Here is a 23,520-nt window from a genome sequence, read left to right as displayed (position 1 = left end):
GTACAGAAGTTGGGATGTAATGTTAAAATTGTACAAGGCATTGCTAAGGCCAAATTTGGAATATTGTGTACAGTTCTGGTCACCGAATTATAGGAAAGATATCAATAAATTAGAGAGAGTGCAGAGACGATTTACTAGGATGTTACCTGGGTTTCAGCACTTAAGTTACAGAGAAAGGTTGAACAAGTTAGGTCTCTATTCATTGGAGCGTAGAAGGTTGAGGGGGGATTTGATCGAGGTATTTAAAATTTTGAGAGGGATAGATAGAGTTGACGTGAATAGGCTGTTTCTATTGAGAGTAGGGGAGATTCAAACGAGAGGACATGATTTGAGAGTTAGGGGGCAGAAATTTAAGGGAAACATGGGGGGGTATTTCTTTACTCAGAGAGTGATAGCTGTGTGGAATGAGCTTCCTGTAGAAGTAGTAGAGGCCAGTTCAGTTGTGTCATTTAAGGTATAATTGGATGGGTATATGGACAGGAAAGGAGTGGAGGGTTATGGGCTGAGTGCGGGTAGGTGGGACTAGGTGAGATTAAGAGTTCGGCACGGACTAGGAGGGCCGTGATGGCCTGTTTCCGTGCTGTGATTGTTATATGGTTATCCTCTATATGTGCTAAATATCCATTGATACAGTTTAAAGTTGTGCACAGGGCTTTATATGTCTATGGATAAATTGGCTCCTTTTTATTCCCATATAAATCCTATATGTGTCAGATGTCATTCTGACATAGCTTCTTTAACTCATATGTTTTGGTCATGTACGCTTTTGAAAAAATATTGGAAAGACATTTTTGATATTATTTCTATGGTGTTGAACATTGATTTACAACCTCATCCTATCACTGCAATCTTTGGTTTACCAATGATGGAGTCAATCCATTTATCTTCTTCTGCGTGTCGGATGATTGCATTTCTTACATTAATGGCTAGAACTATTTTGTTGAACTGGAAAGAAATTAATCCCCCTATCGTATTTCATTGGTTTTCTCAAACTATGTTATGTCTAAATTTGGAGAAAATTAGAAGTGTCATATATGACCCTTCTATTAAATTTGAAAAGATTTGGAGGCCATTTATTCAATATTTTCACATCATGTAATTTGACCCTGTTCCAATCCTATTTGTTTTTCTGGTTTTGACTATATATCGAGAGGATCGGAGTTGTGGACACTGATTATTTTGTAATTTTTTTTATAGATACTATAAACAGCCCATTTTTTTTCCTTTTTTTTCCTTAATAGTCAGTGGTTAGTTTCTTAGTTTAGTTTTTCTTAGGGTATTAATTTTTTTTTCTTTTTCTCTTTTGTGTTTTTTTTCCAACATGATTTACCTAGTTTTTTTTTGTTTCGTTTATATGATATTTGTATCATTCATGATTTGGGAAGACTTAACTATATTGTACTTATTGCTTGTGTATCCTTTTATGTTCATTTTAATTTTGTAAGTTTGTAATCCCATTATCTATGTACTAATCTTATCATGTTGATATTAATAAAAAGATTGAAAAAGAAAAAAGAAAGAAAGAAAACATTAGTTCAGTTGTACTTGGAATAATGTGTACAATTCAGGTTGTTGCTCTACAGAAAGCGTGTGGTATCATTAAGAGAGAGGGCAGAAGAGACTTAACAGAATGTTGCCTAGAGCATCGGACTATAGTTACAGATAGTATACTTATAGATTTATTTATTTAGAAACAGTGTGGAATAGGCCCTCCAGCCCATCAAGCCTCACCATCTAGTCATCAGTCGCGTGATTTAATCCTAGCCTGATCATGGGACTATTTACAATGACCAATTAACCTACCCAGCAGTAGGTCTTTGAACTGTGGGAGGAGACCAGAGCACTCAGAGGAAACTGACACAGCCATGGGGAGAACTTACAAACTCCTTACAGGCAGCAGCGGGAATTGAACCCAGGTCACGGGTGCTGTAAGGAACTATGCTACCATGCCACCCAATTTTAGGTTTATAAAATTGAGAGGCATAGATAGGCGATATAGTCTGCCTTTTTCCCAGGGTAGGGCAGTCTAAAAATAGAGGGCTTTTAGGTTTAATGTAGGAGGTGAAAAACTGAAATTTGCCACTCAGATCTCCTTTATCCAAAAATAATGGTTAATGAAAGCAAACTTCCAGGTATGCTGGTAGACACAATCATTTGCAACATTTTAAATGGCATTTGGAGAGGTGTTTAGAAAGAGAAGAAGCAGGAGGATACAAGCCTAACACAGGCAAATGTAATTAGGGTAGTTTGGCCCATCTTGTCCATGCTGACTGTGATGCCAATGTTCCCATGTACAGTTCTGACTACATTGCAGGATTTATTTAAGATGGAGCCATAATCAATAAAGATTGTGAGGGACACTTCTGCCATTATTATTCTCAACACAGGTGCTCAACAAGCTTTCATCCTCAGCCCACTACTCTGCTCCCCGTACACTCATACTGCATGATGAGATTCTGCTCTCATTCCATCAACAATTTTGCAGATAATAATGAATTTATGTACAAAAAGGAGGTAAAGAGCTTAGTGACGTGGTGTCATGACAACAACTTTCCCACAAGGTCATGGCATCTACGTGATTCCGGCGGCATCTGGTGAACTCCCGTGCCCGGCTGTACTCATATCTGCAGCAGGTGAACAGCCTCCGGCATGGTGGAGAAAGGTTCCACGTGAACTGCATTTGAACATGGGTCAGTCAGTCCTAGAAGATGGGTGAACGCTGTTCCAAAGGTACAGGCGATGGTCAGCAAAACAGAAGAGCTCGACATTGACTTCAGGAAGGGGGTGATGCACATGCTCTTTTAATATAAACAATGCTGAATTTGAGAGAGTCAAGAGCTTCATGTAAAAAGATTATTCCTAGGTGTGAATCTCACTAATAGCCTGTCCTGGTCCAGCCATGTAGATGCCATGGCAAAGACAGCTCACCAACGTTCTCTACTTCCTCAGGAGGCTGAAGACCCTCACTGATTTTTAATCTGTGCACCATAGAAAGCATCCTATCTGGATGCATAATGTCTTGGTGTGGATGTGACTACAAGAAACCATAGAGTTGTGGACAAAGCTGAGCACATCACAGAAACCAGCTTCAGCTTTATGGGTTCTGTCTAAGCTTCTCACTGCCTCAGTAAAGCAGGGAGCAAAGACCCCTGGACTTCCTCCATTCTCCCATCGGACTGAGGATAAAAAAGCACTAAAATTTGTACCATCTGTCTCAAGGGCAGCCTCTACTCTCCTGTAATAGGACTATTAAACTGTTTCCTAGTATGTTAAGATGGATTTTAACCTCACAATCTACCTCACTGCACTTTCTCTGTAGCTGTAACACTTAATTCTGCATTCTACTATTGCTTTATCTTGTACCACCTCAAAGCATTGAGCAATGAGTTTATCTGCAAGACCAGCTTCTCCCTGTTATCTTGGTACTGTGACAATAATAGACCAATTCCAATTTACATAAAGGAAAGACACAGCTCAAATTTCTCATTCCTGGAACTCAAGCCATGTAATTTAGGTTGGGTTTCCATTATTTAACAGAAACGAAAATTCTACTTCCATTGCTTTCGCAGCAATGATTCATTTAGTCTGCAGCTTGATCTTAGCACAGAATTTCTTCGAACAATGAAATGTATACTAAAACTAAATGATTGAAATGTATCTATCAAGTGTATGGCAGAATAAGCAGGCAGTAAAATTAGACAACGTAGGAACTGCAATGGCCCAACCAATAAGAATAGACCAATAAAGATGGAATATTTGTTTAACAGAATTATAATTGTACAACTAGATAGTACAATAACATTATAAAAATTAGATGCTCAAGTATTAAGGTTAATTTCGTCACATTAAATCACAGACTTTATAAAATTACTATATTAGCTAGCATGAGAAAACAATTACATCTTTTCTCAAACTTGATTTAAAAATCTATGAATGAAGAAAGTAAAACAACCATGATTTTCTTCAAGCTGGAAGTGTAGAAGAAACTCAATTGTTAATCCTACATTAACGGAAGCTGATCTTATGAAATTCACAGTCACGTTTACTATCTTTGACAAAGAGATACTGAGACCTCCAATACAGTTTTATAACAAAAAGCTTGGATAGCTGAAAACAATTCATCATATTGGTCTTTGCTCAATACAATACTAGCAAATTCTTCAAATGAAACGACCAGCGAAGTTGTACTGTGAGAATTTTGTATGTTTCCGTGAGATCATCTCTCATTTTTCAAAATTCAAAAGGTTAGATGATACTAAGATTGGTGGCGTTGAGGATAATGAAGTAGGTTTTCAAAGCTTGCAGAAAGATTTAGGCCAGTTAGAAGAGTGGGCTGAATGATGGCAGATGGAGTTTAATGCTGATAAGTGTGAGATGCTACATTTTGGTAGGAATAATCAAAATAGGACATACATGGTAAATGATAAGGCATTGAGGAATGCAGTAGAAAAGAGTGATCTAGGAATAATGGTGCATAGTTCCCTGAAGGTGGAATCTCATGTGGATAGGGTGGTGAAGAAAGTTTTTGATATGCTGGCCTTTATAAATCAGAGCATTGAGTATAGGAGTTGGGATGTAATGTTAAAATTGTACAAGGCATTGGTGAGGCCAAACTTGGAGTACTGTGTACAGTTCTGGTCACCGAATTATAGGAAAGATGTCAACAAAATAGAGAGAGTACAGAGGAGATTTACTAGAATGTTACCTGGGTTTCAGCACCTAAGATACAGGGAAAAGTTGAACAAGTTGGAGCATAGAAGGTTGAGGGGGGACGACAGAGGTATTTACAATTATGAGGGGGATGGATAGAGTTGACATGGATAGGATTTTTCCATTGAGAGTAGGGGAGATTCAAACAAGAGGACATGAATTGAGAATTAAGGGGCAAAAGTTTAGCTGTAACATGAGGGGGCACTTCTTTACTCACAGAGTGGTAGCTGTATGGAACGAGCTTCCAGTAGAAGTGGTAGAGGCAGGTCCTATTTTGTCATTTTAAAAAAATGGATAGATATATGGACAGGAAAGGATTGGAGGGTTATGGGCTGAGTGCAGGTAGATGGGACTAGGCGAGAGTAAGCGTTCGGCATGGACTAGAAGGGCCGAGATAGCCTGTTTCCGTGCTGTGATTGTTATATGGTTATACAGATTTGAGTACACTATCCCCTCCAGTGATAACTCTCCACGCGAATGTCCACTGCACTCTCCTCCGTCAATTATCTCCCACCCCACTGGTGGGACTGGTTCAAACACCAGTCCTGTTCACAATTCTTTAGAAAGAAAGGGACACATAAAAAGATGACAGAAATTGATCAGGACAACACTAAAGTGAACAACTGAGTATCAGCTAACCTGGAAGTTAAAATGTAACATAATCGCTCTGTAGAAATGTTAACATCAAATCTTGTAGTTGTGAAAGTTGCAGTTATAATAAATCATTATATAACACTGTTCCTGAAAGTGCAAATGTAGAAATTATTCCCTTTTATAGATCTGGTTACATAAAACAATACATTACATTTTGTGTCAGCTTGTTTAGATCCTCCAAGTAGCATTAGAAATACAGGTTTAAATCTTTATGCCAAATGTCAGCATGTGGTAAATCTCAATCCAATTTTTCCACTGGAGTTTTAATCTCATTCTTGCTGTACAATTGTGTTTTTTAAAAAAAAAACTTGACAGGCAATAACATACCTTCACATTTTAAAAACCATCTGAAATTATAAAATACGTCAAATATATAACAAATGTGGTGAATTGTTCCGTTGCATTTACACTTCCATTGTCTTTTCTGCACTCTACCATCCTCAGGTGCCACCTGTACCTATTTTCAAAAGCCTTAAGTGCACTGCATACCAAATTCCATTTCTGCATGAACAAAATGTTAGAAAAACACTAATACTATGAACAAGGCACTTAATCACATCTGATCTTCAATTTTCGGTAGATACGTTTTCAACTGTAATATCTCTGGGACTGGCTGCCTTCTTTCCTGATAAAAATCAAGCCCAGTGATCAGCTCCACATCCCGCACCCGGGCTCGGTGAGCCCAGATTCGCTCTTCAACCCACTGGGATTCATTTTTGCCATCCTGCCAAAGAGCACAGAATTCATCAATCCAGCCACCATGCACACATTCACCCGAAAGCATAGTAGGAAAATAAAATCTCCTGATCATCTCTTCATAGACTCTGAGTGCGACAGTCAGAGTGATGCTAAGTATCCCATCAGGAATTGGAAAGGATGTTGGGAATCACAGAACAAAGTGAACATAGTCTTAATAAGAACATAGCCAAGACAAACTTTGCTGCTGTTGTTGAGTGCTGTTGAGTCATTGTTAACTCAGGGCGACCCTAAACAGTGTAGTTGTCTATTCGGTTTTCGTGGCAAGATACGGAAGTAGATTACCAGGCCTTTCTTCCGCGCAGATACTGCTGCTGCCCAGGTTGGGACCCAGCAGAATGTGAACTCAAGACCACCTGTTTCAAAGTCCAGTGCTGGCCCAACTTTACACCCCTCCAAACTACCCCATTATAAACATGTCACTGTGAGCTATCTAAAGGACAGGATAAGCACATGGTAATGTTTCTTTGGAGACTGACGTTTTTGTTGAAAATATGATTTAATATGTAACAAAACCATTCTGATAATTAAGGTAGCAAATGGGTGAAGAAATTGTACAACGGAACGAGCAGGAATTTGGAGTTAAAGAGGGGTATTTGTATGAGTAAGGTATGGAATCATCATCATTATGTGCTGTGTCATATGACATGAGCAACTGTCCTTGGCAAATTTTTCTACAGAAGTGGTTTGCCATTGCCTTCTTCTGAGCAGTGTCTTCACAAGCCAAGTGGTCCCAGCCATTATCAATACTCTTTAGAGAGTGTCTGTCTGGCGTTAACCATGTTTTTTTTTTAAAAAACTTGCCAGGAACTAACTCCACTTTCTTGCAAATCATCTGAAATTTAAAAATACATCAAATATGTAATGAATGTGGTGAATTGTTCCATTGCATTTACACTTCCATAACCAGGGTAACTAGGACTTGTGATATGCACCAGCTACTCGTGCGACCATCCACCACCGGCTCCCACGGGCTCACATGACCCTGATCAGGGGCTAAGCAGGTGTAACACCTTGTTCAATGGTGACCCGCAGGCTAGCAGAGGGAAGAGTGCCTTACAGCTGCATCAATGACAAAGAACAAGTGATGTTTGGTAGATACGTAAGTAAGGGTTGGAAAAGCATACCAGCAGCAGTTTCTCTGGAGCTCAACCATTGAAGATAATAACTCTAAGTCAAGGACTCAGAAAAACTTCCCAAGACTGAACCCTGGCTAGATTCATCAAGAGTGGATCTTATCAGAATACAAATGGTATGTTCCGTAAGTTGTTAAAGTAAACTAAAGAATTAAATGAGTCTTGTTTGAAATTACATGGTGAATCTTTGAATTATTTGAACTAATTGTGATTACTACAGTCGTTCAACAAAGTTATTATCAGTTATGTTATACTGTGTTGTATTTAACTGACAACATGGACACACTGAAAAGATAAAGCTAAACTCTCGCAGTATTTACAGTACATTAATTTAAAAACACTAGTTTGTTCTCAAGCTGCAGGTAACTGCCACCTGTTTCTATCTGTGATTTTTTTTTAAAGTTTTACTTACTGCGCAGCTTTCACTGTTGTCAGGTCTGTGAGGCAGAATGAAAGCCAGTGCCTCCAGTGAGTCCTTGCACTGCAGGGGGCTTTGCGCTCTGTTCTTGCAGTTGGTAAGCACTATGAAGTAATGAGTTGGGATCGGGCTGTGCACATCCTTGGTATTCCTTCAAAACAAGTTGTATAAACAAAAAGTAACTTGTTACAGAAACATTCCATTAGTCAGCTTTCATTGTATGCTGGGTACATAACAATTTAGTCCATTTCCTCTAACACAGAGTAATAGAGCACAGGGAAGAGGCCCCTCAGCCCATCTGGTCCTTGTCAACCAGCGCATCTGTCCTGCTAGTTCCAGTTCTGCACATTCAGCCCATAACCTTCCAAGCCTTTCTTTTCCATGTACCTATCCAAATACTTCTTTTAAAATGTGGCAGTTGTACTCACCTCAACTATTTCCCCTGGCAGCTCACTACTCTCTGTTCAAAGTTGCCTCCTGTGTCCCTTTGAAATCTCTCCCCTCTTATCTTGTATCTGTGCCCTCTATTTCTGGGCTCACTAACCCTGGGGAAAAGACTATGAGCAGCCACCTTATCCATCCCCTCGTGATTTTACAAACCTCTTGAGTCACTCCTCTTCATGCAGTCCAGGAAATAAAAGATCCCATGTGGCCAACCTCTCCCTATAACTCGGGCCCACTAGTCCAGGCAACATCCTTGTAAATCTTTCATGCACTCTCTCTAGCTTGACAGTATCTTGCCTACAACTGGGTGACTAAAACTCTGCATGCAGACTTGTAAGCAACATAATGCCCCTACTCCTAAGCTCAATGTACTGACTGATGAAGCCCAGCACACTAAAAGCTGCCTTCACCACTCTGTCTAATTGTGCAGCTGCATTCAGTGAACTGTGTACTTGGACTCCTAGTGCCTCTGTTCCACAACATCTGTCAGTGCCCTACCATTCACTGGTTTGACTGTCCAAAAGGCATCACCTCACACTTACCCAAGTTGAACTCATTTGCCATTCTTCAGCATGTCTCCCTAACTGATCAAAATCTCTTTGCAATTCATTGTAACCTGCTTCACTCTCCACAAGAGCCCCTAATTTAGTATCATCAACAAACTTGCTTATTATCCCATCTACATCTATATCCAAATCACTTACATACGTAATGAAAAACAGGTCTCAAAACTGACCTTTCCCATATAGTTTCACTTTATTTTCCAGCATTATTTCCTAGAACTAGTGCAATCAGAGATTAACAGAAATTACATAATCAGTTTCCCACTTGAGCCATTTTCACAAACGGCATTCTGGGTATTGGCCTAATCCAAATAACTATCCACTGACCAAGCCAAACTAACAATCATCAGAAGTTTCACTAACTTTTGAGTACTCAGGTTGGTTCTGAGAACAATGAAATGGGTACAGATTTTTAAGGAACCGACTAATCTACCCAGTGAATCAAGTAAAATGATCTTTTATAAAATACTCAATAATTTAAAATCTGGTTTCTCCTAGATTTGCATATGCAGAAGTATTTAATATGTGATGGGAAGGGTAACTTGATCAGCTCATTTTCAGTAAATTAATCAAGATCTAAGTATATGAAGGAATATCCTAATTAGATGTAGTAAATGCTACAAATTTTGCAGGTAAATTGCATATTTTGGAGATGTTAATAGCTAACTGAGCTTCAGCAGAAGTGGGGGTGAGGGATCTTTACAAAACAAGAACACTAGGCCCAAAGAGCATGAGGTGGAGATTGGCAAGTGTGCCTACAAGACTCATCTCCTTCTACCTTAGGCCACGAACTTATCAATTATCCCTGATGAGTTATTAACTTCAAACTTTCTGCATAATCACTCAGAGTTGAACTGCATGTGCACATAAAGAGAGCTGTATAGCTCATCTCCTTCTACCTCAGGCCACGAAATTATCAATCACCCCTGTTGTGGACACTTTCTGGAGGTCCAAGATCCGAATGCTCCACGACCGCTGGACTAAGTGTATAAATGTAGGAGGGAACTATGTTGAAAAATAAATGTGCTAGGTTTTCTAAAATTGGCTCCTTCTACCTTATGGCCACAAACTTATCAATCACCCCTCGTAAAGTGAACATTGACTTCAGTGAATAACCTTCAGATCTGAATATGCATTGAAGATTAAATCTAAAATGCAACTCTGAACAATAATTTAAATTTGTTATTTGTGTCTATTTGGGTGTCTGTAGTATGGGCATGAAGAAAGGAGGTGTGAAAGAGGGTGTGTAATTCAAAGGAAGCATTGTAAATGTGGATTTGTTTGAATTGTCCTGAATTTTTCTTCGATCTTTAGCACAAAAAATGTTTTATAGTGTTGGGCTAAGCAGACCTCCCTACCCTCCCCAAAGGGGTATCCACCTGATGCCTACTGTATTTCACTTTGTCAAATAAAAAGGCTGCTCCATGTCTACAAATACTTCTCTCCAGTGACTTAACTCACACAACAACGGTACCTGGACAACCATTTGCAATACCTTAACCTCTGTTATGAACAGAGTTTTGGGTTAGTTTGGCTCGAGTCTAAGGACCATCTTGTGTATTGTGATTCCCTCAGATTCTGTACAGACTTTGAATGATTAAAGTGAGGATGTTCCCTCTGCCAAGAGAGGGTCAAGATCAAAGGTCATTCCAAAGATAACTAAAAACACCATTCTTTGTTTAAAGTTTAGAGAAGCTGCCTCCCTCACTATTTTATCACTGTGCAGAACAAGCAATAAAGAATTAAATTGAGGGTTCCATACAAAAATGGTAAACTATAATGGAAAAGGGAAAATAAAATGGAACTACGCAATTTGCTTTTCAGAATGGTCACCCAGTCTGATTGGTTGCTTATTCCGCAGGATTCTGAAATTCCACTACTTTCAATACAGTTTTGGCAGGGTTGCCTAAAGTGGGAATCACTGGAGTTTCGTGAATCACAACTAATTCATCAAGGTCTAGTATGAAATCTATCAAGGCCAGAGTATGTTGGCCATTTGTGTTAAGGCACGGGGAACCTGTGAAACCTTGGTGTCGGTGGAAGTATTAAAAACCACTTACTCTGCAATAATATTGGGGGTATCAAACCGTCCATTGAAATCAAAATCAAACACTGGTCCACTGATCACATTGATACCATTTCTTCGTTGTGCATACTTCACCAACAAAACATTTTGGAAGTAATCCCATATCTCTGTCAAATAACAAAACAAGAATTTCTCTCTTCATTCAGCATTTATTATCTAGAGAAGAATAACAACGCTCAAGCTCTTCATGATCCAGGTAATCGTCATGTGTCGTTTTTATTTCACAATAATCAGGAACAACAATTGAGACTAAATTTCTATTGCCTTGGTCCACACAATTAGAATCACCACCTGTAATTCCCCTCACATGCAACTCAAAATATAACCTGTACCAGTCTCTGAAACCATTGAGATATCACCACACAAAAAGAAGCATCTTCATCAGATGTCCATTTGAAAATTAACTCACATAGATTGCACAGATTCTAGGCAGCTGGGTTCCAGTGACACAGATATTAACAAGTGCAGTGTGGTAGCAGCTTGAAAATACTTAACTGCCTTGTTCTCATCAAAAATAGGTCATTCAAGTCTGCCTGCTTTATTCAGTGGGCATTTTTTGTTTTTAAAAGAAAATTCAGGGTCTTATTAACTAGACAGTGTGCAAGTTTTAAACACAAGGAAGTCTACAGGTGCTGGAAACCCAAAGCAACACATACAAACTGTTGGAGGAACTCAGCAGGTCGGGCAGCATCTATGGAAATGAATAAACAGTCAACGTTTCGGGCTTTAGGGGACTCAGAAGGGAGGGGGAGGATGCCAGAATAAAAAGGTGGATGGGAGGGGGAGGAGGTTAGCTGGAAGGTGATAGATGAAGCCAAGCGAGTGGGAAAGGTCAAGGGCTGGAGAAGAAGGAATTTGATTGGAGATGAGAGTGGGCAATGGGAGAAAGAGAAGAAGGAGGAGTGCAAGTTTTGTCAAGGTTTAAACTTTGTGCCATGGAAAAGAAAACAAATGTCACCCTAAGATTATTTAGATATGGAAGGCAGTGTGCAGAGTAAAGTGGCTCGCTGTCACCCCCCACTACAGCCTTCTTGCAGATCCTGGGACAAAGTTCTCACACCCTGCCAATGTTATAGTGAGCAAAACTGATCTATAAATTTGAATATTTTGCTCAGTATAAAGGACTGGCCCTCTCCGTCAGATTTATACCTACATGCTAGTATCTTGCCTGGCTGTGAGAGGACTTAAAAAGATTTAACTTTTTGCAGTAATATTCATCTTATGTTTTACATTTGTTGCATCCTGAAGAGAATACTCAGCCTATCTGGTCCATTGCTGTAACCACGAAATGCTTACTTCAATCTTCTTAATCTTTCTTCATTTTATTCTGGCATTCACCATTTTAAAGGGTGATAGAACCAGATTCAGCACCGAAAAGATGGGGGTAAACAGTTGCAGTTAATAGCATTTTTCTATCAATGCGACAGTAAGGACACAGGTCGAACAAATGGCTTCTATCTGTACTGATTCATGTTTTGATTCTCCAATCAAGGTCTCTTTCAATATTTGCATCTCAAATTAGATTTCCTTACATGCATAAATGAGCCATTTGGGCAGCAGGAAAGAATGTTCAGTATATTAGAAATGGAATTTAAAATGGCCAACTTGAATAATTCTTTTGGTCTGTACCATTCATTATAACCTGTTTGTATTAATATTACAATTATATGGCTGAGATTATACTAAGATTTTGCCTCTATATGAAGCACATCCAACTTGAGTTCAAATTAAGATGCAGTAAAATAATAGCTATTCTGCCTTCGTTCAACAATTTCCCCGCTTTCTAAAGCTAGGCAGATAGATAACTCCAGTCCCAGAGCAGCTGTAGTTGAAGGCAGTTTTATTATTCAGCAACACTTTACAGTATGCAAGGAGCTAGTGTAAAATGGCAGTACTTCTTAGTGTTGTAATGAAAGGCAGACACAACTATTAATTGAAATTCCTTTGACCTCTAACAAGTGTTGCTAACTATTTAATGAAATGTACAAATGATCATATAGCAGCCAATTGTCAAAAGCTAACTGTTTAATAAGACAATAAGTAATCAGCAACAGTTCTGAACTTACAAGTGGTGAGATCTAGTAATTAGAGATAAAGAAAACACATTAGGAAAGAGATAATTCAGAATTATTATCAACTTACATGCAAGTCTTTATTGTTACAACATATACACCATATATTAGGAAATTTCTGTACTTACTTTGGAAGGCTTTGTGCATAGGTACAAGGTTGCTCGTAAATAGACCTTCAAACTGATATTGATTGGACACCAAATCTAGATTAAAAAAAATGGTATTATTTTAAATATTGGAATTGAGGCTAATTATAAGTAAAAGCATACTTATCTGGGTTGTACTAAAAATAAGGCTGAGCTATACTAAACTGCACCTGTATAGAGGTTTCCAATATGGACATAAGCAATGCTTCAAGCAATAACTTCTTGTAAAATTTGTGCCTCCTTTACAACAGCTCCCTTGAAACCAAAGTAAATACGAGGATTATTGCTGAGAAATTCTGAAGGGCTTTTATTTTGGAACTTTGTTTCTGTGTTCTTCTCATCTTTTACTAAATACAGTCAGATTTTTGTACACATGAAATTGTAAAATATTTTACATATTATGATACTGCAGATCATTTTCAGGAGCATTTGGCCAGAGGCGCAAGAAACTGCAGATGCTGGAATCTGGAACAATCAGTCTAGAAGAATTTCAGTCAAACATCAATGATGGGAGAGGGATAGGAACTGTTGATGTTTTGGTGCAAACCCTGCATCAGGACTAAGTGTTGTATGGTGTGAGGTTGGGAGGTAGGGGGTAATGAAGTAAGCTAGAAAGAGAATGGGAGATGGAAGATCTGTGAAGCATGGTTGGGGAAGGATAGGAGACCAATATTGGTGAAACCTGTCAAAAAAAAATGCAGGTAGAATAAAAGTGAAGAAGGGGAAGTGGTGAGCAGTTGCTGAACGTTGATAAGCAGGAACCCAGAGGCTACCATGGGGTGGTGGAGATGGACTGGAAAAAGGGAGGGGTGAAGGAAAATGGAAAAATTCAATTTTTAAAAGATGTGTGAACAACAAAACCATCCCCGCCTAAACACAGTAAATAATTCATTTTATTTATTGAGATACAACGTGGAACAGGTCTTTCTAGCCCTTCAAGCTGCACTGCACAGCAACATCCTATTGGACCCTAACCTAATCACGGAAAAATTTACAATGGTCAAGTAACATACTAACTGGTACATCTTTGGACCGTGGGAGGAAACCGGAAGACCTGAAGAAAACCCATGCATTTCACAGGGAGGAGGTACAGACTCCTTAAAGATGACATCAGAATGGAATTCCGAACTCTGATGCCCTTAGGTGTGATAGCATCACGCTAATCGCTGCATTACCGCGGCACCCCAGTCTGGTGGATATTTAAACTATCGCTGGATATGAAAGGATCATTCCTGCAGCTGCGAAGAATCTCATCTTAAGGCAGAAAAAGGAATAATGTAATCTGGATGCAAGCTACTGCCACACTTACGGGGTGGATAAAGAAAGCCGTATGTTTCGTTGCGCTCTCCGGTAGCGGATGAACTAAGATTTATGGTCAAAGGAATTCGAACATCAACAAACACACAGTTTGGAATGTCAGGCAGAGGCAGACTTAGATTGTCCTGTAAAGGAATTAAGATATGTAATGATGGTTGTAGAAATAGAAAAATAAAGCACAATTAGCATTCAATAGATCAACAAATACTTCATCCTATGGACATGAGCACATTCTTATTATTAGAAGCACAAGTAGAAAAGGCCCATTTTATAGGAGTGACATTGCTTAAAGCTTTTCCAGTACATAATTCTCATTTCTTTTCATTTGGCTGAATCCTAACTGTGGCAGCCAATTCTAATAAATTAATGCTGCTGCTGGTGACCTAGCGTGGGCTGTTATCCTTGTTTGACTCACTCCTATGATAATGTTCCAAAAGTCAAAGAACTGTATTTGTTGTTTTACTAGCAACTAGCAAAGCAAACAATCATGAAGCATTGTAATTAAGCGATCAGCAAAAGATATGACCTCCATCAGTTCCCAGCTCCAAACCGCCGAGAACAAAGCATGAATACATGACTTATTCCCTTCGGTTTTACCACACCCTCACTCATGGGACTAGTTACCATAATATGAATCATAAACAAACAACAGAATACACTGCAGATAGAAAATAGATGAATGGCCATTCAAGTAACAACTTGATCTTGTGGTCAATGAAGAAAAGGATTACCACCACTACTGGCCTAATGAACAAACCAGCACACTAAATACTTAACAAGTACAGTCAGCCCTCCTTATCCGCGGGGGATTGGTTCCGGGAACCCCCCCCCCCCCCAATGAATACCAAAAACCGCGGATGCTCAAGTCCCTTATTTAAATGGTGTAGTATTTGCATATAACCTACACACATCCTCCTGTGTACTTTAAATCATCTCTAGATTACTTATAATACCTAATATAATGTAAATGCTATGTAAATAGTTGTTATGCTGTATTGTTGAGGGAATAATGACATGAAAAAAAAAGTCTGTACACGAGAACGATGCTCAAACAACGAGTGCTGGAGAGAAAACTTCCAGGCTTTCCCGATCCGCGGTTGGTTGAATCCGCGAATGCAGAACGTGTGGATAAGGAGGGCTGACTGTAATGCAAAGCAGATGTCCTCCATTCCAACGTCAGTTTCAACCTGTCGTCATCTATAAAAAATATGTTTCAGCACCAGCCAGGCGAATCCACTCACAGACTAAAATTGGAAATTGAAACAAAAAAAAGAGTCCTAATTTGTACTTCAATTTTTATTTGTGCAGAGAACAAAGTAAAGATTGGGGTTATGATTTCAGGTTTCAGCAAAAGCTCTGACCTGCACTTCATGACTGTAACAGGTCGCTTGATTTATTGCTTTTCCCTCTCCCCCTATAATTATTTCAATCAGAAGTGTCCGTAAACTCTTGACCAATTCTAATCACTCCCCCACTGATGACCCTTTGCCCTATCCAATCACAAAATAATTAGTTCTCACTTTCCCTGGTTCTGCAAAAACATCCACTGCATCGTTTCTTCCCCCTCGCACTAAAGCTACCTACCCTGCCAAGAGTTTCTAATGCTTTCTGTTTGTGGTTAATATATCGGGTGGAGGAGGGGAGAAATCTTTTGCTGGCTGCCACCTTGGAGTATGATTTGTTTCCCACCCCACCCCACAGTATGCCCTCAGCTAGTCATCTACTGAAGTCCTGCTCAAAGACTAGACATACGGCAAAATCACCTAGAGACTCCTTAGTAGTCAAAAAGCCCCATCACCGTCTCACCAGCTGAGTAAGATGCCGTTTGAACTGAATCATTGTTGGCATTCAAAATATTCAAATGTATCAGCCTATTTTTTAATCTCTTCACCTCTGTCTTTCTCAGACATATCTGCCTCATATATAATAGGGTCATAAAACACTACAGCCCTTCGCCCATCTAGTCTGTTAAACTGTAATTCTGCCTAGTCCCATCAATCTGCACCCAGACTGTATCCCTTCCATCCATGCACTAACCTAAATTTCTCTTAATGTTGAAATTGAACGAGTATTTATGCTGGCAGCTCTTCCACACTCTCATCACCCTCTGAGAGAAGAAGTTTTATACATTTATTGAGCTGACAGCACTTTCTTGGATTATGCCAAGCTGTTCAGAAACATAGAAGACCTCCAGCATAACACAGACCCTTTAGCCCACAAAGCTGTTCCTACCTTAGAAATTACCCAGGGTTACCCACAGCCCTCTATTCTTCTAAGCTCCATGCACCTACCCAGGAGTCTCATAAAAGACCCTATTGTTTCCGCCTCCACCACCGTCGCCGGCAGCCCATTCCACACACACACCACTCTCTGCGTAAAAAACTTACCCTTGACATCTCCTCTGTACCTACTTCCTTAAAACCGTGCCCTCTCGAGCTAGCCACTTCAACCCTGACTAACCACACGATCAATATCTCTCATCATCTCATACACCTTTATCAAATCACCTCTCATCCTCCATCGCTCCAAGGAGAAAAGGCTGAGTTGTTTACAACTACTCTAGGTTTTCGCATTTGGTCCCATGGTCACAGCTTCAGCACACCCTTCAGATTTATACTCAAATGCTTGGAAGGATTCTCAGGTGTGGCAACACCTATACTGATGGGTGACAGAGAAGATGCGTCTTGCGCCACAGGCCCAGGAAGACAACTGGCCACAGTGTTTGTGGGGAACCAGGCCGGCTCTACACCGGGGTTACTCTAGTCGATGCAAGTCACAGAAATCTACTTTAATTTACTCGCCACTTTCCCACAGAATCTGGTGAAATCATAAATGTCACCATAACTCTGTTCTGCTTCATCAGTAGGTGATGAAAATGTGTTGTGCGATTAGTCATTGCAACTGCAGTTCACCAGAAGCTTCCAACAGACAACGTCTCCGTACTTTATTTAATTAACACTTGAGCCCCTCACTCCTGGGGGATAGCTGCTGACAGTCCTTTGTCCTGGTCTAGACCTCCGCCCCATCCCCAGGTGTAGCCCATTGACGATCCTTCCTCTCCCAGGGATGAGGTCTTTGGAGCTTCCGTTGGTATTTCTGTGGTACTGGGGTTTTAACAGGGTGGGTTGCTAGCCCCATGCCCAACTCTCTTCATTTCACAGCTAGGCTTAGGACCGCCCATGGCGGAGTTTTGCGCCGAGTACCAATCTGGTACTTGACACTAGACAATGACTGTAGGTGAGACAAGTTAATTTTAATGCAATAAAACGGCAAAAAAATCTTTCTGATAGCTGCATTGTTATTAGTCAAATAAAGTAGCAAAATTTTCAGTTTATTTGTCTCAGGATGGGTTTAGAACAGGGTTTCTCAACCGGGGTTCAGTGAGAGGTTGCTAGGGGTTCTGCAAGAGATCATGATAAAAATATAAACATCGTTTTTTTTTAAACTTAGTGCAACACGCAATGCTAGCGCTCGCTGTGCTGGGCAGTGACTGAGCAGCCCCGGTAACAATCTCATTAGTGATCTCTCAGCTCGGTATGGCAGTGCACAGTAAGACCGTGTCCATTCTCAGGTTTTGACACAAGGTAGTGGAGGCCGTTGATAATTAGTGAGCACTGTATTGCACGGAGGGGAGGACAATGGGCTGATGAGGAGCATGAAGTGCATTTTCTGAGCACTGAACAGACTCGCCCAACTTGGGCTACGATGTCAGCCTCTCCCTCCCAAATTATCTCCCCCAGTTTCCTTTACACACCGCCGACTAACTATTGGGAGCGAAGTAACTACCAGCGTAGTAGAAAATTGGAGGGAAATTTTCATTCTAAAGACAGTCCAGTGTGATGATTTTTGAAGAGGAGTTGTGAGATGGAAGTGGAGAATTCTAGGCCGAGGCCTATGGACAATTCTGATAAGGTTACTGATGAAGAATTACAATCATTTAGTCATTTCACTGCATTAGTGCAACAATGGACACAGAACAGTCCATTTTTTTTTTAAAACACAAGTATAAAAGTTGATTTACACAACAAATACACTCATATAAGCATGGTACACTGACTCCTCCGGGCCACAGAATGGACAGGTGGACACGGTGTCAATATCTGTTGTACAGAACTGCCCTATGCAACACTTTCCACCCCAGGTCTCCAATGTGCAGGAGAAAGACCTCTGCATAAAGAGATTTCCACTGGGGACCTCCTCCTCTGTCAGATGGTAAAACAGGTTGCCAAGGCGAGTCTGGTCAGCAGACAAAGGTGAGGAAGCGAAAGGTGCGCACAAGCAGCCCGTACAAGAGATGTTTTGGAGCGTCACAGAAGGGCACGGGGGGCATCACCGCTAGACTGTTCATGTTGTGTGAGACGGTCTCCACGTGGTATCCTGCAGCCCGGGTCCAACGAGCAATTCCTGCCCATCAGGTGGTGCTGCAGCTGGAACCTCATCCCTTCCCCGAGTCTCCTCGACACCCAACGTGATAGGATGGGAACCAGCTAAACTGCCGTCCCCCATCGGTGGAGCACCCTGTCTGGATGAGACTAGACCCCAGACCATCAAAAGCTCTCGGTAAAAGCAAGGCAGCTCCCTCAAAGTGGCGTGGCCGATGCTCTCTGTTGGAAGCCACGTGCCCTCCTGCAGGCAGTGCTCCCAGCGGAGGAAGTGCGTTGCCAGCACATGGCACCTTGGGGGGTGGTCCCTGCACAGGTATCTCTGCAGGACCCTGAGGCAGGGAAACACAAGCTGGGTGTGCACACACACCAATGACAGACCACCCTCCACTCATCGGGCTACAGCAGAGACCTGATGCCTCCTGTTGCCCCAGAGGTCCCCCAGCCCCTTTCTGGATCCTGGAGAGACAAAAGTAGTGGGCAGGACTGGAGAAATCAGATGGTGCCATATCATTACAATGAAGGCTACTTATCAATGGGTTTACATGGACTGGTGATCCCGGTTGTCCTATTCCACGGTGCCTAGTCTGTGGCAAACAACTTAAATGCAGCAATGGCTCCATCAGAATTGAAAAGACACTTAATGACAAATCATAGCCATATGACATGTAAAAGTGCTGGTTATTTTAAACAGCTATTGGAATCCCAAAACAAACAGATTAAAGCTTTTGAAAATAGTCACAGTCAGTAAAAGGACTTGGGAAGCAAGTTATTTAGTAGCTTCAAGACCAGTTCACTCAAGAATGTTTAAGAAACTGTGTAAAAACCTGGACAAGCAGCACAATCTCCTGCTACACACAGAAATACGGTGGCTTAGCAGAGGAAGAGTTCTCAACAAGGTGTCCGAGCTGAAAGGTGAATCGCTGGAGCACTTTCAAGAAAATAGCTTTTGTTAAATGCTTAGAAGATGAAGAATGGCTGCAGAAACTAGCCTACTTAACAGACATTTTTCATCATATGAACCAGCTGAACAAGTCTCTGCAAGGCCCTTGGAGAAAATGACCTCAAGTGACAAGATTCTTGGATTTAAAAAGGAAACTGAATCTTTGGAAAAGTCATGCTGCAAAAGGAAATCTTAAAATTTTCCACTGTAGCTTGGACTTGAGTGAGAGGAAGGATATCAGAATGTCTCAATCAAGTCTTATTGAAAACAACCTGGAAGAACTGCAGAACAAAACAGAAACTGTATTTTCCTCCCTTTCAACACAAGTACATGACAGGGTAAAGGATCCTTTCTCTGTATCTCCTGCTCAGCCTGAGAACTTGACTTTGAGAGAAGGGGATGAACTTTGTGAGCTGTACTCTGATCAAGCACTCAAGATGAGATTTACTGACCTGCCCCTGGACCAGTTCTGGATTTCTGTGAAAGAAGAGTATCCTACCATTCATAGGAAAGCAATGAACATTTTGCTGCAGTTTTCAATTTCTTACATGTGTGAGCAAGCTTTTTGTTCTTTAACATCAAGCCAGACACTTTTTACCCGGGGCAGAAATGGCTAATACAAGGGGGTATAATTAAGAAAGTGGATGTGCCAGACATGCGGAGCTTTTGGAAAGGATCAAGTTGGATAAGTCACCGGGACTGGATGAGATGTACCCCGGGCTACTGTGGGAAGCGATGGAGAAGATTGCTGAGCCTCTGGGAATCATCTCTGCATCATCAATAGGGACAGGAGAGGTTCTGGAAGATTGGCGTGGCTTTGTCAAAGGCAGGTCATACTTTACGAGCCTGATTGACTTTCTTTCCAGAATTGGCCTGCCCACTGAAGGCAAAGAGTGGTTTTAGACAGGTCATATTCTGCATAGAGGCCAGTGACCAGTGGTGTGCCTCAGGGATCTGTTCTGGGACCCCTTCTCTTCATGATTTTTATAAATGACCTGGATGAGGAAGTGCAGGGATGGGTTAGTAAATTTGCTGATGACACAAAGGTTGGCGATGTTGTGGATAGTGTGGAGGGCTGTCAGAGGATACAGCAGTACATCAATAGGATACATAATTAGGTTGAGTGAACTCGGCCTTTTCTCCTTGGAGCGACAGAGGATGAGAGGTGAACTAATAGAGGTGTATAAGATGCTGAGAGACATTGATCGTGTGGATAGTCAAGAGACTTTTTCCCAGGGCTGAAATGGCTAACATGAGAGGGCACAGCTTTAAGGTGCTTGGAAGCAGGTACAGAGGAGATGTCAGAGGTAAGTTTTTTTTTAAATGCAGAGAGTGGTGAGCGCGTGGAATTTGCTGTCGGTGGCAGCAGTGGAGGTGGAAACGATAGGGTCTTTTAAGATAGGGTCTTCTGCAGTTGTACAGAGCCCTGGTGAGACCCCACCTGGAGTACTGTGTTCAGTTTCAGTCTCCAAATTTGAGGAAGGACATTCTTGCTATTAAAGGAGTGCAGCATAGGTTCACGAGGTTGTTTCCCGGGATGGCTGGATTGTCATATGTTGAAAGATGGGAGCGACTGGGCTTGTATACACTGGAATTTAGAAGGATGAGAGGGGATCTGATTCAAACATATAAGATTATTAAGGGATTGGACACGCTAGAGGTAGGAAACATGTTCCTGATGCTGGGGGAGTCCAGAACCAGAGGCCACAGTTTAAGAATAAGGGGTAGGCCATTTAGAACAGAGTTCAGTAAAAACTTTTTCACCCAGAGAGTTGTGGATCTGTGGAATGCTCTGCCTCAGAAGGCAGTGGAAGCCAATTCTCTGGATTCTTTCAAGAAAGAGTTAGGTAGAGCTCTTAAAGATAGCAGAGTCAAGGGATACGGGGAGAGGGCAGGAACGGGGTACTGATTGTGGATGATCAGCCATGATCACATTGAATGGCGGTGCTGGCTAGAAGGGCCAAATGGCCTACTCCTGCACCTACTGTCTATAAGATACTCCTGGATAGGTACATGGAGCTTAGAAAAATAGAGGGCTATGGGGAACTCCAGGTAATTTCTAAAGTAAATACATGTTTGGCACAGCATTGTGGGCTGAAGGGCCTGTATTGTGCTGTAGGTTTTCTATGTTTCTAAGAGCAAGGATAGGTATTGTCTCATTTCAGTTGAATGTGAAATCTGTGTTTGCTTATCTCAAGTTCAATCCAAATTTCAGAAATATGCTATGTTTGCCTTTATGAGTTTTTAAAAATTCATGAAAGGGAAAGTAAGAGTAATTTGAAGAAAGGTAAGCCAAACTTAACTGTTTTTTTTCCAAGAAAGGTTGGTTAAAAATTCATTCTCTACTCAAAAGAGCGTTGACAATTATTTTATATCTACAACTTACTGATCTCACTAATGTACCATGAGCTGTAGATACAACAGGGCAAGAAAGTTGAGAAAGGCTGGTTTAGAGAAAAGACTTCTATGGGTTTCTGATACCCAGTTGGCTAGTGGCTGTATAGACAGGAACTGTTCATCTGAGATTCAGTGTGTTGGGCTCTTCAGCTTCAATTCTAGAATAAGCAGGTCACAGTTTAAGACGGAGAAGAGGCATCTGTCTTTTGGGCCCTCTTCCTGGAGGCAGAAACTTTAAATACTTTTAAGACAGATACTTTAGGGGTTGTAAAGTTGCAAGGGATAACTATGTTGCAAGGAAATCAGCTGTGATCTTATTAAATGACAAAGCAGACTTGAGTGGGCTACACAGGGTACAACTACTCTTCATTTTCATGTGCAGACAAGAACAAAAAGGACACAGACTAATTTGGTAGATGAATGTATATTTGAAATTAGTGCTAGTCTGCTTAGAATAAAGATTTTGTACATTACCTTTCTCAGAAAAGCTATATCAATATTTCGGCAATCAAGTGAAATCTGGTGTTGTGAATTTCTACTATTGTCTATCATATTAAGCATAAGTTTCCATGTGCATTGCTTTGACAAAAGAAGCTCCTCTAATTTCAATAAGAAAGAAACCACAGATCACTTTCAGAATTTGTAGAAACTGGAAGTTATTATCCTCTATTCGATGACACCGCCAGCAGCCTCTTGTATTCCCAAAAGCCTCTGCATACATCTTCAGTCAAACCAATCTCTTTCTGTTTCCAAATTATTCCTGGAGGCAATCCAAACTACCTGTAGTACTTGGCACCTAATTATCGTTAACAGACTTCTTATTACTAGTTCAGAACAAAATTTTGGCAATTAATCTGGAAATTGGCCATTAACTGAGAACAAAAAAAAAGCTTGTGTTTTCTTATTAAGTTTTTCTTTAAAATATTTCCGCAGACAGAATGATCAAAATGAACACATTATAAAATATATAGAAACAATGAAAAGAGCAGAGGCTCATCCTGGTTTTGTACGCAGATACACTGTGTATACTGTAAAGTTAATCTAATCAGCAGGCACATCCAGGTCATATTCTTTCTTTCTAGATGGTAAGCAGTCTCAGGTTTTGTTTCTTAGTGTTGAACAATAATAGCACAAATTAAAAATGCCTTGCCTGAAGTATCATCATCATAGGCATTTTAGAAGAGATTTCAAGAACAAATTTGAATCAGCTGCAGGGTATTTTTGATCCGATTAAAATATATCAACTAGGCCAGATGTAACACTCAACATTAATGCTGATCCTAAAACTGCTCAGCCATCCATGCAGACTGAATGTCTGAGCACAAACTAAATAACTGATAAAGCGGTTTCAAATCAACAAGAAAGCTACTTCAGTTAACGTCAGTAAACAGGGGGCCACCAAACTATTTCAAATTTAAGGATAGACCACTGTTCTGGAATTTCCAGACAGAGTTTTCTGCCTATATTCACCACAGTGTCCAATATTCATTATTGTG

General features: G+C 40.6%; 1 protein-coding gene across 1 annotated transcript in view; it reads right to left on the bottom strand.

The window, feature by feature from the left end:
• Nucleotides 1-5,643: 5,643 nt before the first annotated feature.
• The window catches only part of LOC132400527 (venom phosphodiesterase 2-like), a 116,620-nt gene continuing 98,743 nt past the window's right edge, over nucleotides 5,644-23,520 (bottom strand). The window contains exons 20-24 of the mRNA XM_059981568.1: nucleotides 14,295-14,427; nucleotides 12,968-13,042; nucleotides 10,742-10,874; nucleotides 7,669-7,825; nucleotides 5,644-6,088 (exon numbers count right to left, since the gene is read on the bottom strand). Of these exons, the coding sequence (XP_059837551.1) occupies nucleotides 5,918-6,088; nucleotides 7,669-7,825; nucleotides 10,742-10,874; nucleotides 12,968-13,042; nucleotides 14,295-14,427 (669 nt within the window). The 3' untranslated portion in view covers nucleotides 5,644-5,917. The remainder of the gene's footprint in view (nucleotides 6,089-7,668; nucleotides 7,826-10,741; nucleotides 10,875-12,967; nucleotides 13,043-14,294; nucleotides 14,428-23,520) is intronic.

This window comes from Hypanus sabinus, chromosome 10 (assembly GCF_030144855.1).
Source record: "Hypanus sabinus isolate sHypSab1 chromosome 10, sHypSab1.hap1, whole genome shotgun sequence".
Taxonomy (NCBI): Eukaryota; Metazoa; Chordata; class Chondrichthyes; order Myliobatiformes; family Dasyatidae; genus Hypanus; species Hypanus sabinus.
The sequence above is the reverse complement of the archived record's forward strand: the minus strand, read 5'-3'. Positions and strand labels throughout refer to the sequence as shown.